Source organism: Procambarus clarkii, chromosome 84, assembly GCF_040958095.1.
Source record: "Procambarus clarkii isolate CNS0578487 chromosome 84, FALCON_Pclarkii_2.0, whole genome shotgun sequence".
Lineage (NCBI taxonomy): Eukaryota > Metazoa > Arthropoda > Malacostraca > Decapoda > Cambaridae > Procambarus > Procambarus clarkii.
The window spans coordinates 20368687-20386958 of record NC_091233.1 but is presented as its reverse complement, the minus strand read 5'-3'; the positions used below and the strand labels follow the sequence as shown (position 1 = coordinate 20386958).

Here is an 18272-nt window from a genome sequence, read left to right as displayed (position 1 = left end):
TATATCCTGATATCCTTCATTCATATCGGATATATCCTGATATCCTTCGTTCATATCAGATATATCCTGATATCCTTCAATCATATCAGATATATCCTGATATCCTTCGTTCGTATCAGGTATATATCCTGATTTCCTTCGTTTATATCGGGTATTTCCTGATATCCTTCGTTTATATCGGGTATTTCCTGATATCCTTCGTTCATATCAGAGATATCAAGATATCCTTCGTTTATATCAGGGGTGTATCCTGATATCCTTCATTCGTATCAGGTATATATCCTGATATCCCTGAGGCACTTGTAGCTATTCACGCTTCACATTTTTCTGTCGTAGTGAAGTGTGCAACCAGTCCTCCAAAAATGACGTATTAGCTGAAGATACAATTGGTTCAATGTGCAAAAATTCCTTTGCCACCCAAAATTTTTTTAGTTTTGTGGCATTTGAGTTTGGTAGCTGGCATGCTAAAAAAAAATTAAATTGTTTAATCTGACCTGTCCTAGGCTTGAATCAATAATTTTAGGCCTGATATATGCCATTTTAGGCCAAATTTTGTATTTGTGTTCTACTAGAGTTAGAAATGTTTAGGATTGTTGCCTTTTCTGCCTTTTCTCTATATTTAATGAATGGTAGAGAATGGGTACTTTTTTGTGGGAGAAGGGGGGGGGGTTCTGATAGTCCATTTTCGTACGGTTACATTCTTATAAGAATAGTTAATAATAATAGGTAACGGTTGAACAATAGTTGCTATAAGTATCATCATGTCTGGATGACAGGTTGGATGTGAAAATGTTGATACATTGCAGACTTTAAGATTGACGAGGGACTATATGAAACTGAAAACTCACACCCCCAGAAGTGACTCGAACCCATACTGCCAGGAGCAACGCAACTGGTATGTACAGGACACCTAATCCCTTGCTTCTTGCAAGTCAGTATTCAATCAAGTACGTTTATTGAGAGAATAAAATCAGTCTCAAAGGGATAGAGTAGCTTAGGCTATTTCTATCCTCGCGTTCAATCCCTAATGGTTAAACTGGGTTCTGTCCGTTCAACCCCCCATGATAGCCTATCATTTTTATCATGATTTAACCTTTTGATTACAGAAAAACATGGACCAGGGGGGGGGGGGGTGGGGAGGGGGTGTCCTGACATACACATATTCACAACGTTTGTTTAACGTTGTTTCAACGAGTAAGAATATCCTTTTGGTAACGGAGTGGGTGTATGTGTGTGCTCCGGGGCACCATTCTTGTGCTCGAAGGTGCTGGAATAAATTGCATCAAGTCGTTATTGACTTTGAACGAATCCACAAGGGGCCATGATGAGGATTCGAACCTGCGTCCAGGAGTTATTAACGTTAATCTTGAGTTTCCAGGTTACCGGTAGTTCAGTGTTGTTTTCGTACCGTTATCATGGTTTTAGAATCCGTAGGAGGGAGACGGTAAGACCGGAGGGGCGCCGTAAGCAGGTGCTGGTGGAGGTCCGTAGACAGGCGCTGGTGGAGGTCCGTAGACAGGCGCTGGTGGGGGTCCGTAGACGGGTTTTGGTGGGGGTGGACAGTAGGTGACGTACTTCTCCTGGGTCTTGACGGCAGTGATGTACTGGGGTACCACCTGTGTCTTGTACGCCGTCTCCGTCAGGTACTGAACTTTGGTCACGTACTGAGGCTTGTACTGAATCTGCGTCTGGTACTGGATCTGGGTGGTTGTGACGTACTGGGTCTGGTAGGCTGTCTGCGTCACGTACTGCGTCTTGTAGGCCGTCTCGGTGACGTACTGGGGCACGAGCGACGTCAAATAACGATTGACGTACTCCGTCTCTGTGACGTACTGCAGTTGAATATCGGTTTCAGTGACGTACTGTGGGACGAATTCAGTTTTGTACTGCGTCTTGTACACGGTCTGGTACTGCGTTTGGTACAAGGTTGTGGGTACTAGCTGCGTCTGATAGACGGTGGTGTATACGGGTACCTGCCGGATGCAAAACATCAATGAGACAATGATATCCTTCAAGCCGTTCTCGCACTTTCTTACAGTCAATATTGACTTATTTAATACGTGCATATGTGACATACTAAACAAGTCAATATTGACTTACTTAATACGTGCATATGTGACATAGTAAACATACTAGTTTACCTTGAAAAGCTTCATAGAAAACACCGACCTTACCTAACCTTCTTAGTATGTTAAGATAAGCATCTTATTGCTTCATAATTACAATTATTACTTAACCTATACCTATAATAGGTATATTCATCATTATATTCATCATTTAATTATAATTATACTCGCTTTTGTATCAGATTCACTTAATGAAATTTTGTAAACGTTTCTACTTAACAATAAACACTTAATATACTCAGTGACATTAGGAGTATGTGATATATCCGAGAAAATAAATGAGGATCTGCAATGGAATCGAACCAGCGTTCCTAGACGCCCCAGATGCATCATAGTTTACTCAGTGCGTGTGCTGGGAAGTTCAGGGACGAGGGTTCGAGCCCATTGTACTGCTTCAATATTTTCTCGACACCGATATAGCCAATGATGCCAATATGATATAGCTTTTGACATTTTTAGGACCGGCTCCAGTGACGTGTCACCGGCTTCCTGTCCCCAGTGAGGCTACTAGAGAGAGTGAGTGGCCCTCGGGTAAATTCAGGTGAGTGTACTGGCTTAGTGTTTCTGGTAGTTACTTTGCCTGACGACCTTGGTTCTTGCAGGTCGGTGTTCAATCCTAGATTGTCCAAGCCTCGTACCCCAGCTCCTTGACATCATATCCCAGCTCCTTGTCCTCATATCCTAGCTCCTTGGCCTCGTATCCCAGCTCCTTGTCCTCGTATCCAAGCTCCTTGTTCTCATACCCCAACTCCTTGTCCTCGTATCCCAGCTCCTTGGCCTCATACCCCAGCTCCTTGGCATCATATCCCGGCTCCTTGTCCTCATACCCCAGCTCCTTGTCCTCATATCCCAGCTCCTTGTCCTCATATCCCAGCTCCTTGTCCTCATATCCCAGCTCATTGGCTTCATATCCCAGCTCCTTGTCCTCATATCCCAGCTCCTTGGCTTCATATCCCAGCTCCTTGTCCTCATATCCCAGCTCCTTGGCTTCATATCCCTTCCAATTGCTAAACTCTATAGTCCTACCGGCTTAACGTTTTCTATTTACCAACAAACACTATATTACAACTAAGGGGTAATGGATGTCTGGCCATAATTCAACCTCAACCTCTTAAAAATCACTATGTAATTAGTGCAGTTATCTATACCATATCTATGGTTAGGTTACATTCAGTTTCGGCTAGGTTTTGTTAGGTGTATTCTCAAGCGCGTGAAATATGGAAACTCTTTGAGTATCCCCTAGAATTTTATTTACAGAAAACCAATTTCTTCAGACCATTTCAAAGAAAATGAGTTAAGCGCAGACTCTTCATATTTTAAACCAATGATTTATAATACAGTAACCTTATAACTTCCTGCATGATAACCTAACTAATTCTTGACCTGTACTATGAGGGGGTATTATCTTACCTGTTTGAGCTTAGTCACATATTCCGTGACATATTTGGTTTCTGGATAGCACGGAGCGGGAGGTGGGCCGTATACTGGAGCAGGTGGGCCGTATACTGGAGCAGGTGGGCCATATACTGGTGCTGGAGGTGGGCCGTAGCTTGGGATTGGTGGGGTACCGTAGCCCGGGGACGGAGGCAACTCAGCTACGCACAGCCCAAGGCTCACCAGCAACACGAGTCCCAACATCATCTGAAATATCAGGTTATAAGGCTTAATATCTTACTTCTTTACTTTACTTTATTTCTAGTCTGACGCGACGCTTGAACGCGTTTCGTAATAACTTATTACATTTTCAAAGACTTTAGTTTACACACACACACCTGTAACCTGAAAACACTTAACAGAGTCATATTTATACATTAGTCGAAGTTGTTTATGTGAATTCTCTCTTTTAATATTGAACATTTAGGTTTGAGCGTTTCACCAAATTACGCTGCAAACACGAAACGTAACTGTTCCTATTTTCCACTTGTTACAACTTGTAATAAAGTTGTTACATCGGTATAACGTTTTTACAACGTATTAGAACGTTTTACAACGTATTAGAACGTTTTTATAACGTATTAGAACGATTTTACAACGTATTAGAACTTTTTACAACGTATTAGAACTTTTTACAACGTATTAGAACTTTTTACAACGTATTAGAACTTTTTACAACGTATTAGAACTTTTTACAACGTATTAGAACGTTTTTATAACGTATTAAAACGTTTTTATAACGTATTAGAACGTTTTTATAACGTATTAGAACGTAATTACAACTTGTTAGGGGTTAAAACTTGTTCAAACGTTGTAATAACGTTGTTGTTTCGTCGTGTGCTTGGCGGGTACAATCCCACGCAGCGAGTAACGAAAACGTTTAGGCAACGTTGGGTCAACGTTTCTAACGAAGAGTCAACATTTTCACTGTTTCAATCGTAGGTTAAACATGTATATGGAATGAGAGTAGATTGATATAAATACGAGTTGCCTCGTGTGAGTCAATATTCTGTAGATGCCTTTAGTCTTGTATGTTATGAGGTATTAGCATTATGGGTTGGTTATTTAACAGCTAGGTATCTTGAGGTTATCTTGAGATGATTTCGGGGCTTTTTTAGTGTTAGTGTCCCCGCGGCCCGGTCCTCGACCAGGCCTCCACCCCCAGGAAGCAGCCCGTGACAGCTGACTAACTCCCAGGTACCTATTTACTGCTAGGTAACAGGGGCATTCAGGGTGAAAAAAACTTTGCCCATTTGTTTCTGTCGTGCGGGAATCGAACCTGTGCCACAGAATTACGAGTCCTGCGCGCTATCCACCAGGCTACGAGGCCCCCATTGTATACAATTATGGGTATATGGTCAGCCTGCAATCTGTCTTCAACCATCCCAGGGCCAGACTGGCCACAGGTTACAAATATGTAAGAGTTAACAGCCTAGAATACTTGACTGCTCTTATTATCTTGAGGTTATCTTGAGATGGTTTTGGGGCTTTTTAGTGTCCCCGCGGCCAGGTCCTCGACCAGGCCTCCACCCCCAGGAAGCAGCCCGTGACAGCTGACTAACACCCAGGTACCTATTTTACTGCTAGGTAACAGGGGTATAGGGTGAAAGAAACTCTGCCCAGTGTTTCTCGCCGGTGCCTGGGATCGAACCCAGGACCACAGGATCACAAGTCCAGCGTGCTGTCCGCTCGGCCGACCGGCTCTAGCGGAAAAACACCCACCACGGAAATTTCTAAGTGGAGACGTAATCTAGATAAATAAAAAAAGGAAATGTTCGATTGTTCATAATCGCTAATCTACGAAAGTTCTTCACTTATTGCTTTGAAATTTTCACACAATGTTCCATTCGCATCTTAGCAAGTTTTTATATATTACTATATAGATGTCACGTCTGTGACGGGGAAAAAAATGCTTTTTCTGAAAAACTGTGTTTTTCATGTGAGGGGAAATCTTCGAAATCTCTTTACCGATTGCTTTGAAATTTTGACACAACGTTGCATTCGAATAGGCGCGTCTTTTTATATACCTACTATATAGATGCCACCCCTGTGACAGGTAAAAAACATGCGTTTTTGAAAAACAGCGCCATCTGTTGCACATAAGACCAACATATGCTATACTAAATATGTTACGATTCCATTTCAATGTTTCCGATATCGTTGATAAATTGTATTTTCATAAATTTCGATTTATTTTAATTTTGATTTAATTATTTTGTGTAACATTTTGTGTGCCTTGGAATTGAGCTGTGTTGTTTACCATATCGTTCATTTCGTGAGTATAGATTTTTTTTTTCATTATTTTTCATTTCGTTTTTTTGAACTGTTTTTCTTATATTTCAGTGATGGGAACATCTGGGGTCAGATTCCGAAGCAGTTACGCAAGCACTTACGAACGTGTACATCTTTCTTCAATCTTTGACGGCTTTGGTTACATTTATTAAACAGTTTACAAGCATGAAAACTTGCCAATCAACTGTTGTTATTGTTATAAACAGCCTCCTGGTGCTTCGAAGCTCATTAACTGTTTAATAATTGTAAACAAAGCCGCCAAAGATTGAGAAAAGGTGGACAGGTTTGTAAGTGCTTGCGTAACTGCTTCGTGAATCTAGTCGCAGATCATTTGATATTCCCAATTTTCTGATGGGAACATCAGATCATTTGATCATCAGACGAGGGAGTTGGGGATAGTGGGAAGGACGAGGGGGCGTTGGAATGGAGGATGAAGGGGAGGAAAAAGGACGAGGGAGTGAGGAATGGTAGGGAGGACGAGGGGACAGGGGAGTTGGGGATAGTGGGGAGGACGAGGGGACAGGGGAAGATTGCTGTGGCTCAGTATCGCGTACCACAGCAACGCGTGGCCGGGTACAGCTAGTAATAAATAATAATACTAATTCATTGTGTCGGGGGAAAGGAAACCAGAGTATATTCAAACACGTTGTGGCTTATATGGCGAAGATGCACAGGTTTCGTAAGTGGTTGTATAAATGATTAATCCCGACCCTGGTTCATGGACGATGGTACCATATCTTGAGATGATTTCGGGGCTTTAGTGTCCCCGCGGCCCGGTCCTCGACCACGCCTCCACCCCCAGGAAGCAGCCCGTGACAACTGACTAACTCCCAGGTACCTATTTACTGCTAGGTAACAGGGGCATTCAGGGTGAAAGAAACTTTGCCCATTTGTTTCTGCCTCTTGCGGGAATCGAACCCGCGCCACAGAATTACGAGTCCTGCGCGCTATCCACCAGGCTTCGAGGCCCCCAAGGGACCATACCCTGGTCCCTTAGTCCTAAATGGTTCATAATATGTTGCGTTGAATTTCACTAAAATACCTGAATGTTACGTGTGCAAAAACTAGCAGGAGACAAAGTAGGGCTGAATCGAAAGGGAAAGTGATCCAGTTAGTTGCCTTTAAGTGTGTGGAGGGAGGCAGGTGGATTGGGTGAAGGGGGTTGAGAGGGTTGAGGTGTGAGGGGTTATCTTGAGGTTATCTTGAGATGATTTCGGGGCTTTTAGTGTCTCCGCGGCTCGGTCCTCGATCAGGCCTCCATCCCCCAGGAAGCAGCCCGTGACAGCTGGCTAACACCCAGGTACCTATTTTACTGCTAGGTAACAGGGCATAGGGTGAAAGAAACTCTGCCCAATGTTTCTCGCCGGCGCCTGGGATCGATCCCAGGACCACAAGTCCAGCATGCTGTCCGCTCGGCCGACCGGTTCCTGTGGCGGTCGGCCAATCGCCACCCTCCTCCTCCAGGGTGGCGATTGGTCAGACACAAGATACTAAGCCACGCCCCTATAACTGGATCCGAATCTCCCTTCAAATGCTACAAAAAAGTTAATGGCCCGAAGCCGTAAAGTTAGGACCGCGGTCAAACCCGAGCAAGAAGTTAATGTCTTACGTCCTATGAAAGGATTGAATTGTTCCCTAATAGGATATGGGTTTTTTCCCGTTGTTAACCTTGCGGGGAACGGGAGAATGGAAGAGGCAAAATTCAGGTTACGGATCAAGGTTCCTTACATTCAGTTTAATTGGAAAGCGAAGTGGGCATTTAGAATGGGGCATCTCTTTTGTTCTCGAGAAAAGGTCGGCTGTTAACAGATGGGTAACTTGTACCTCCTTTCACGAAGACTAACTTGTGAAAGGGTTCTTAAGTGAAACAAATATTGAGTATATACGATGGGATCGAACCTGTGTCTCTGGCGACACGCGCCTACCGACTGTGGACCAAGATGGGCTAAAAGTACCTTAGCTGGAAGTACTGTCTTGAGTTGTATGGTATTTGGAAAGTCAGCTGGTACCAAAGCCCGAGTTTAACGAGGTACTGCCTACCTTTAGGTACCCGCCCTCCCTCGAACCCGCCCTCCCTCGAACCCGCCCTCCCTCGAACCCGCCCACGTTCGGGTACCAGTAATAAAGTGCCGTTAAGTTGACCAGACGACATGTACTAGAAGGTGAAGGGACGACGATGGTTCGGTCCGTCCTGGACCATTCTCAAGTCGATTGTCGACTCGCATAATCGACTTGAGAATGGTCCAGGACGGACCGAAACGTCGCACCCCATACTCATCCTATGAGCGGTAGCGCAAAAGCATTTGTGCCCTCTGTAATGCTTTTGCGCTACCGCTCACAGGATGAGTATGGGGTGCACAATAAACAAGCCGCCTTCGGCGGCAACAATCACAAATCAAATCGTCGTCCCTTCACCTTCTAGTATGTGGTCTGGTCAACATACTTCAGACGCGTTATTGTGACTCCTCGCCTGCCTGGTCGAGGACCGGGCCGCGGGGACACTAAAGCCCCGAAATTATCTCAAGATAACCTCAAGAAGATGCTTCGTCTCGTTTCCGAACGCTGGTGATAATGTAGACGTTTTCTGCGTGAAATGGTCACTACCACCACCACATTCTCTTCCCAACATACGTCAGACCAGTTCCCGAATATGCAGCATCTGCGCGGAATCCTTATTTCTTTAAAACACAAACGAAGCTTGAAAAAGGTCATTAGTATGCACCAAAGGTTTGAGCTACGAGGTTATCTTGAGATGATTTCGGGGCTTTAGTGTCCCCGCGGCCCGGTCCTCGACCAGGCCTCCACCCCCAGGAAGCAGCCCGTGACAGCTGACTAACACCCAGGTACCTATTTTACTGCTAGGTAACAGGGGCATAGGGTGAAAGAAACTCTGCCCATTGTTTCTCGCCGGCGCCCGGGATTGAACCCGGGACCACAGGATTACAAGTCCAGCGTGCTGTCCGCTCGGCCGACCGGCTCCATAACAATTCAAGTAGTTAAACCACTCGACCCTGGGAGCAGATACAAGGGAGACATGATCACGACATACTCTGGGAAGGGAGACATGATCACCACATACTCTGGGAAGGGAGACATGATCACCACATACTCTGGGAAGGGAGACATGATCACGACATACTCTGGGAAGGGAGACATGATCACCACATACTCTGGGAAGGGAGACATGATCACCACATACTCTGGGAAGGGAGACATGATCACCACATACTCTGGGAAGGGAGACATGATCACCACATACTCTGGGAAGGGAGACATGATCACCACATACTCTGGGAAGGGAGACATGATCACGACATACTCTGGGAAGGGAGACATGATCACGACATACTCTGGGAAGGGAGACATGATCACCACATACTCTGGGAAGGGAGACATGATCACCACATACTCTGGGAAGGGAGACATGATCACCACATACTCTGGGAAGGGAGACATGATCACCACATACTCTGGGAAGGGAGACATGATCACCACATACTCTGGGAAGGGAGACATGATCACGACATACTCTGGGAAACACACAAGACAGACAAGTTAATATTGATGGCTCACTAACAAGGCGTCACAGATTATAAACCAATTACCCAAATGACTGACACACACAAATCATTAAAAAAAGAAAAAGTTGTTGCATATCAGAATAGTGAATCATTGAATGCAATACGAAATGAAATACGGAACTCCACCACAGCATTCGAGACAACAGATTCCAATTACCTCTGGAACCTATACACCTGCTAATTAAGGATTGAGAGGCGGGACCCAAGAGCCGTAGCTCACCCTTAAACACAAGAAGTGAAGACAGGTAAATAATTCTAAATTTGACTTCATATAAAGGTGAATTTGACTTCATATATCTGCCTCAAACCCGTTTGAAAACCAGTATACTCTTCAGTCTACTTCCATTGCTTCATCCTTGAGCAGAAATGCAAACAAAAAAATTCTGGACTAATATATATAATAAACAGAAGAGACGCGTGTTGCGAAATTTGTACTTTCTCCTCTGTTGACCTTTAAGTATGACATGACCGGGGTCGGGGCTTAACATAGTGACCGCTCCCATACTTTCAGTAGCCTCAATACCCTGTGGATCATACTGGTGAGAGACTATGAGGGCATGATGCCCGACTCCCAGAGGGTATGATGCCCAATGCCCAGTGTGTAGGGGGGGGGGATTGTAGGAAATAAATGCAACTGGCTTCAACTTGGGGTCAGTTCCAGACTTCCTTGTGGATTGAGTGGAATCCACAGGTTGTGTAACTTAATATCGTACCCCAAGGGTAACGTACGTGTCTGGGAAAATCCAGGTCACTGGTTCGAATCGCCACATTTGCCGTAATTGGTTTTATCTATTTATGTATTATTTGTTTTATAATATATCAAATTATCTGTATGATAAATCACACACACGCAGGTATGAATCTTTCGCGATGCATTTAAAGTAGGCAACTCTTTAAGTGAAACTTATTCTTTGATTATAAAATCTTGCTACAGTACATTTCTGTATGGGCATCAGAGCTTATACGTCTTGTAGATATCAAGAATATATGAAAGATTAATCTCTGAAAGTTGCCTTTCAAAATCCTAAAATTTGATCTCAATGGCACATATAGATCATGAAATTATTCTGAAATAGTTTCAGAATTTCAGAATTAATAATTTTGAAATTCTGAAAAACACACACAACCAATTCGCTGCATCTTTGCGTTGAGGTAATTTAAATATTCCGTGATATCCACAGTGAATGTTTGATCTGAGAAATCATTCATTATGTTCATACACATTCATTTCTGTTGCATAAAAATCTATATTTCACCACGGCTCAGTATAGCTCCCAGACTTAACATGGCTCGAGTGCATGGGGGAATTGTGGTAAAATCCTGGTTTGTGTCTCGGAGAGGCTGCAGGATCCAAGTTGAGTAGAATTTCTGGTTGCAGTTCTTTTGACCATGTCATAGCTCAGTCGATTAAGGCAGCGTCTGCGATGCTCTCGGACGTAGGTTCGAATCCTCGTCACGGCCCTTGTGGATTTGTTCACTTAACCGTGAATCCTGTGTGAAAGGCAGTCTTATTTCTTCTGTATAACAGTTGAACTATGTTCAGACTTTGTGCTCGGATAAAGTTCAGTCTTTATTACTAAAGTTCAGTTCATTGCATTATACCTTTGTAATGTTTCATTGTACATTTCTCTTAAATACAATGGAAATTACGAAATTAAAGACTCGACAGAATTTCCACCTATCATGTGCGGTGCTCAATCCGTAACCAGGTGTATACAGACAGGAATCACAATAGCGTGATGGATCAAATTAACAAATCCACAATTCTTTTGACCATGTCGTAGCTCAGTCGATTAAGGCAGCGTCTGGGATCCTTTCAGACGTAGGTTCGATCCCTCGTCACGGCCCTTGTGGATTTGTTCAGGGTGTATACAGCTTTTGTACCGTGAACGCGAATTAAACTCGATTATCACCGGCTGTCTTTGCTGTGTCTTTTTTTTTTTTTTTTTTTTTTTTTTGAGATATATACAAGAGTTATTACATTCTTGTACAGCCACTAGTACGCGTAGCGTTTCGGGCAAGTCCTTAATCCTATGGTCCCTGGTCTCACCAGTCCCCTCACACACTTTTATCAACACGTTGCTTCATCTTGCAAGATAAGTCTTATCAGTTGCATCTGTCTGTACTTCCGGCAATTGAAATGGAAAGTGTAGATAAGGTCTTTTATGTCAAAACTCGTCCGGTGGTCTAATTACAAGCATAAATAAGTTGATTTATTATTATTTTTCTACCACAGACGTGGCCAGACATTTACAATGCTAACCAGCATATCGACATTTTCTACCACAGACGTGGCCAGACATTTACATTGCTAACCAGCATATATATAAAAAAAAATTGACTAAGTTACAACTGAACGAGGGCCGACGACCACCACCTGTGAATGGACATAGATAAAACATAGTAATTTATAAGGACATAGACGGTGTTTTTAAACTTAGACGAGTCTACGGTGCGGAGAAAACGGCGAATGGCCCGCGGGCCGCACATGGAACACGGACGGGCCACACATACGGCCCACGACAAAGAAGTGAATGTCGTATTTATTTGGTAAGGTAATTGGTTTCTTGTCGCCGATTGCGACGCGGTAATTCACCGGTAATTAGGTTAATTGTAATTAATTATATTCTTGATCTGGTATAGTGTGTTGTCCGTGTGATATCCGGGTCGCTGCAGCCTGGTGGAGACTGTTTTTTGTCACTGCTGTGACTTGGTATATTGTGCAGTGATTCATGCTCTGTCTGTCTGTCTGTCTGTATCTGTCTCTCGCTCTCTGTCTCTCGCTCTCTGTCTCTCGCTCTCTGTCTCTCGCTCTCTGTCTCTCGCTCTCTGTCTCTGTCTCTCGCTCTCTGTCTGTCGCTCTGTCTCTGTCTCTCTGTCTCTCTCTCTTTGTGTCTGTCTCTCTCTGTCTGTCTGTCTCTCTCTGTCTGTTTCTCTCTCTCTGTCTGTCTCTCTCTCTCTCATATATATATATATATATATATATTATATATATATATATATATATATATATATATATATATATATATATATATATATATATATATATATATGCTGGCTCTGTGTCTGTGGGTCAAGAAAGGAGTCATTGCACAACAAACAAACCAACCAACCCCAAGATGACAGCCCCGTTCCTCGGGTTCTTCCTCTCACAAGATTACTTTTATTTTTTTGTAACCTTTCACTAAATCATTTCTCCAGACATTTTCCTTTAACCTTTAGCCATAACCGTTATCCAGAGCATTTACCACAAGCTTTTACTAGAACTGTGATAGGTCCGTAGGCCTCCCCGTGGGCCAGTAGGCCTCCCCGTGGGTCAGTAGGCCTATGCATTACATTACACACACAGACACACACACACACACCCATTAGGAAGTGATGTGGTGGAGGCTGACTCCATACACAGTTTCAAGTGTAGATATGATAGAGCCCAATAGGCTCAGGAACCTGTACACCAGTTGATTGACAGTTGAGAGGCGGGACCAAAGAGCCAGAGCTCAACCCCCGCAAGCACAACTAGGTGAGTACACACACACACACACACACACACACACACACACTCGCAATACAATTGGTTTTCATTCGTGGGTCACGTTCCAGGATCCCGGGTTAGATTCCCGGGTGGTGGTGGATGTGGTTGGGCACGTTTCCTTTCGCCTAATGCCTCTGTTCACCTAGCAGTAAATTGGCACCCGGGAGCAAATATTAAATAAAGGACTGGGCGTAGTTACGAAAATTAATATTTTTTGAGTTTTGCGAACAATATTAGTGTCTTATGTTCTGTACTCACCTAGTTGTACTCACATAGTTGTGTTTGCGGGGGTTGAGCTCTGGCTCTTTGGTCCCGCCTCTCAACCGTCAATCAACAGGTGTACAGATTCCTGAGCCTATCGGGCTCTGTCATATCTACACTTGAAACTGTGTATGGAGTCAGCCTCCACCACATCACCCCCTAATGCATTCCATTTGTCAACCACTCTGACACTAAAAAAGTTCTTTCTAATATCTCTGTGGCTCATTTGGGCACTCAGTTTCCACCTGTGTCCCCTTGTGCGTGTTCCCCTTGTGTTAAATAGACTGTCTTTATCTACCCTATCAATCCCCTTCAGAATCTTGAATGTGGTGATCATGTCCCCCTAACTCTTCTGTCTTCCAGCGAAGTGAGGTTTAATTCCCGTAGTCTCTCCTCGTAGCTCATACCTCTCAGCTCGGGTACTAGTCTGGTGGCAAACCTTTGAACCTTTTCCAGTTTAGTCTTATCCTTGACTAGATATGGACTCCATGCTGGGGCTGCATACTCCAGGATTGGCCTGACATATGTGGTATACAAAGTTCTGAATGATTCTTTACACAAGTTTCTGAATGCCGTTCGTATGTTGGCCAGCCTGGCATATGCCGCTGATGTTATCCGCTTGATATGTGCTGCAGGAGACAGGTCTGGCGTGATATCAACCCCCAAGTCTTTTTCCTTCTCTGACTCCTGAAGAATTTCCTCTCCCAAATGATACCTTGTATCTGGCCTCCTGCTCCCTACACCTATCTTCATTACATTACATTTGGTTGGGTTAAACTCTAACAACCATTTGTTCGACCATTCCTTCAGCTTGTCTAGGTCTTCTTGAAGCCTCAAACAGTCCTCTTCTGTTTTAATCCTTCTCATAATTTTAGCATCGTCCGCAAACATTGAGAGAAATGAATCGATACCCTCCGGGAGATCATTTACATATATCAGAAACAAGATAGGACCGAGTACAGAGCCCTGTGGGACTCCACTGGTGACTTCCCGCCAATCGGAGGTCTCACCCCTCACCGTAACTCTCTGCTTCCTATTGCTTAGATACTCCCTTATCCACTGGAGCACCTTACCAGCTACACCTGCCTGTCTCTCCAGCTTATGAACCAGCCTCTTATGCGGTACTGTGTCAAAGGCTTTCCGACAATCCAAGAAAATGCAGTCCGCCCAGCCCTCTCTTTCTTGCTTAATCTGTGTCACCTGATCGTAGAATTCTATCAAGCCTGTAAGGCAAGATTTACCCTCCCTGAATCCATGTTGGCGATTTGTCACGAAGTCCCTCGATTCGAAGCATGTTCGAATCGCATGCAACTGGTGCAATAGTGTCTGTGTATATATGGTTGAGTAATTTGTGACTGAGTGTTAGCAATTCCGCAGATAATAAACTAGAACTTCTTATATGACGCCCAGGAGAGCCGGTCGGCCGAGCGGCCAGCACCCTGGACTTGTGGTCCCGGGTTCGATCCCGGGCGCCGGCGAGAAATAATGGGCAGAGTTTCTTTCACCCTATGCCGCTGTTACCTAGGAGTAAAATAGGTACCTGGGTGTTAGTCAGCTGTCACGGGCTGCTTCCTGGGGGTGGAGGCCTGGTCGATGACCGGGCCGCGGGGACACTAAAGCCCCGAAATCATCTCAAGATCACCAAGATATTCACACACGCGCTCTCTGGCGCTCTCGCTCGCCCTCACTCTCACTCTCGCGCGCGCCCTTGGTGTGTATGGAGCTTGGCGGGTTGACCACCAGCAGTGGGATTCACGAAGCAGTTACGCAAGCACTTACGAACCTGGAGCCAGATTCACGAAGCAGTTACGCAAGCACTTACGAACGTGTACATCTTTCCTCAATCTTTGACGGCTTTAATTACATTTATTTCAACAGTTTACAAGCATGAAAACTTGCCAATCAACTGTTGTTATTGTTATAAACAGCCTCCTGGTGCTTCCGGAGCTCATTAACTGTTTAATAATTGTAAACAAAGCCGCCAAAGATTGAGAAAAGATGGACAGGTTCGTAAGTGCTTGCGTAACACCTTCGTGAATCTGGACCCCTGAGCCTGCACTTCCCGCTGACCCGACGACCCCAGTCACACCCCAATCGCTTCTGCTGCAGTGGAAAGTAAAAATGAAATGATAATTCCTTAGCGTAGGTGAGTTGAGAGAGCCCACGCGAGAACCAGCGCTTTGTCCTGGGTTCGTATCCCTGCCCGGGGAGGATTGACTGGGCGCCGATCTTTAACCTGTAGCCTCTGTTTACCCAAAAGTAAAATGGGTTACATGGTTGTTAAGCGATTTACAACACAATATAACAGAAAATGACAGAGTTCTAATTGACGTGAAAATCTAATTGCCTTAACAAAATTAAAACGCACGTTCGAATCGCTTGTGTTTATATGGCGTACAATCACTGGGGCAATTGTGGGGACCCGTAGTCTTGGGGAAGAGAAGAAATGGCATTCAGGGAATAAGTTTTGGACTAGTTAATGAAGAGATAGCGAGAGGTGTGTTTATTGTCAATGGGAAGATTTATTGATTGATTTTTTTTGGATTTTGTTGTATTTTGTTCCAACTTACACCCCCCCCCCCTACCAGAGAGCCTCAACTTACACCCCCCCCTACCAGAGAGCCTCAACTTACACCCCCCCTACCTACCAGAGAGCCTCAACTTACACCCCCCCACCTACCAGAGACCCTCAAGTTACACACCCCCCCCCCCCTACCAGAGACCCTCAACTTACACCCCCCCCCTACCAGAGACCCTCAACTTACACCCCTCCACCTACCAGAGACCCTCAAGTTACACACCCCCCCTACCAGAGACCCTCAACTTACACCCCCCCCCCCCTACCAGAGACCCTCAACTTACACCCCCCCCCCCCACCTACCAGAGACCCTCAACTTACACCCCCCCCCCTACCAGAGACCCTCAACTTACACCCCCCCCCCTACCAGAGACCCTCAACTTACACCCCCCCTACCAGAGACCCTCAACTTACACCCCCCCACCTACCAGAGACCCTCAACTTACACCCCCCCCCCTACCAGAGACCCTCAACTTACACCTCTCCACCTACCAGAGACCCTCAACTTACACACCCCCCCCCCTACCAGAGACCCTCAACTTACACCCCCCCTACCAGAGACCCTCAACTTACACCCCCCCCTACCAGACACACCCCAACTTACACCCCCCCCTACCAGACACACCCCAACTTACACCCCCCCCCCCTCCTCTTCCCTACCAGAGAGCTTCAACTTACCTCAATATCGGTGATGTATGGAAGACAGGAAGTCAATGCTACCCACCAAGACACTGCTCCTGTCTTTATATACTCTACCTCAGAGAGAGGAGAATGGCTCCGGCCAGTCGGGTAACCACTTTCATTTTTCTCTAGCTTCTCTAGCATCAAAATCATCGCCTTCCCGGACATTTCTGGACAAATACATTTGTCCAGGAGGCTGGACTCTAACATTCTGACCATACGGTTGTGTTGTGAAATGTATTTTGAAGTTTGTAAGGTCAGGAAATATGTGTGTTATTAGGCTCTTGTCATCACGTTCGGTGAAGAGCAGCGGGCGGTGATTGGCTGGTCTGACCCGACCAATCACGCTGTCCAGAACGGGGTCATATACTCGTTCCCTTAGGGACCTGAGGGCTGAGTGGACAGCGCTCGGGATTCGTAGCGCTGAGGTTCGATTCCCGGCGGAGGCGGAAACAAATGGGAAGAGTTTATTTCATTTTGATGCTCCTGTTCACCTAGCAGTAAATAGGTACCAGGGAGTAGAGCGAATAGGTATCGCTCGCACGCACGCACTCGGGGGAGCCGGTGGCCGAGCGGACAGCACGCTGGGCACGTGATCCTGTGGTCCCGGGTTCGATCCCAGGCGCCGGCGAGAAACGATGAGCAGAGTTTCTTTCACCCTATGCCCCTGTTACCTAGCAGTAAATAGGTACCTGGGAGTTAGTCAACTGTCACGGGCTGCTTCCCGGGGTGTGTGTGTGTGTGTGTGTGTGGAAAAAAAATAGTAGTAGAAACAGTTGATTGACAGTTAAGAGACGGGCCGAAAGAGCAGAGCTCAACCCTCGCAAGCACAACTAGGTGAATACACACACACACACACACACACACACACACACACACACACACACACACATGACAAAGAGTGCTGGGAAGACGGGACACCACGAGTGTAACTCTCATCCTATAACTACACTTAGGTAATTACACACCAACACCCCCCCCCCCACACACACACCCCTCCACACCCCCCCCCCCCACACACACACCTCCACACCACCCCCCCCCCACACACACACCCCCACACACACCCCCACACACACACACACCCACACCCCCACACACACCCACACCCCCCTACACCCGCCCCCCCCCCCCCACAAGCATGCATACCCCGGTAAAGCTATCCCAACCACGCCCTCACCAGTTAGAATATATTTACATTTCTTCACTATTAATATTCCAAGGCATCACCGCCTATGGTACTAGAGAGGGAACATTCCACTTAAGGTTCACCGCAAGCGTGTTAAGTGCCTCAGGTGTGGCACTTTTCCTGCTTCACCTGTGTGTGACCTTTCAGGTGTGTAGTGCCTCTACCCTCAGGTGTGTACTGCTTATACCCTCAGGTGTTATACCCTCAGGTGTGTACTGCTTATACCCTCAGGTGTTATACCCTCAGGTGTGTACTGCTTATACCCTCAGGTGTTATACCCTCAGGTGTGTACTGCTTATACCCTCAGGTGTGTACTGCTTATACCCTCAGGTGTGTACTGCTTATACCCTCAGGTGTGTGTACTGCTTATACCCTCAGGTATATCTCATTATAGAATATGTGGACAAGTCCACTCATCATATCCATATTATGATGTATGGAATGAAATATTTCCATATATCTCTAATTTGACATCAGAATCATCACTCAAATGATGATTTAAGAATCATCAGTATTTACATTAGCAGCCTACATAACCATTTGTTTAAGTGCACTATTGATCTGAATACCAATATATAACATTATATATGTAATTACA

At 45.3% G+C, this 18272-nt stretch overlaps 1 protein-coding gene and 1 long non-coding RNA gene across 3 annotated transcripts in view; one reads left to right on the top strand and one right to left on the bottom strand.

Moving 5' to 3' along the window:
• Positions 1 to 18272, top strand: part of LOC123774907 (uncharacterized) — a 98661-nt gene that overhangs the window by 64175 nt on the left and 16214 nt on the right. For both annotated transcript variants that reach the window (XR_011225478.1, XR_006775006.2), the window contains exon 3: positions 2586 to 2667. This is a non-coding gene — a long non-coding RNA (uncharacterized lncRNA). The remainder of the gene's footprint in view (positions 1 to 2585; positions 2668 to 18272) is intronic.
• Positions 1220 to 16518, bottom strand: LOC123774906 (uncharacterized). Its single transcript, XM_045769611.2, has 3 exons — positions 16483 to 16518; positions 3537 to 3767; positions 1220 to 1973 (listed from the first exon to the last, which is right to left on the bottom strand). The coding sequence occupies exons 2-3, from the start codon at positions 3765 to 3767 to the stop codon at positions 1422 to 1424; spliced, it is 783 nt and encodes a 260-aa protein (XP_045625567.2). The 5' UTR covers positions 16483 to 16518; the 3' UTR covers positions 1220 to 1421.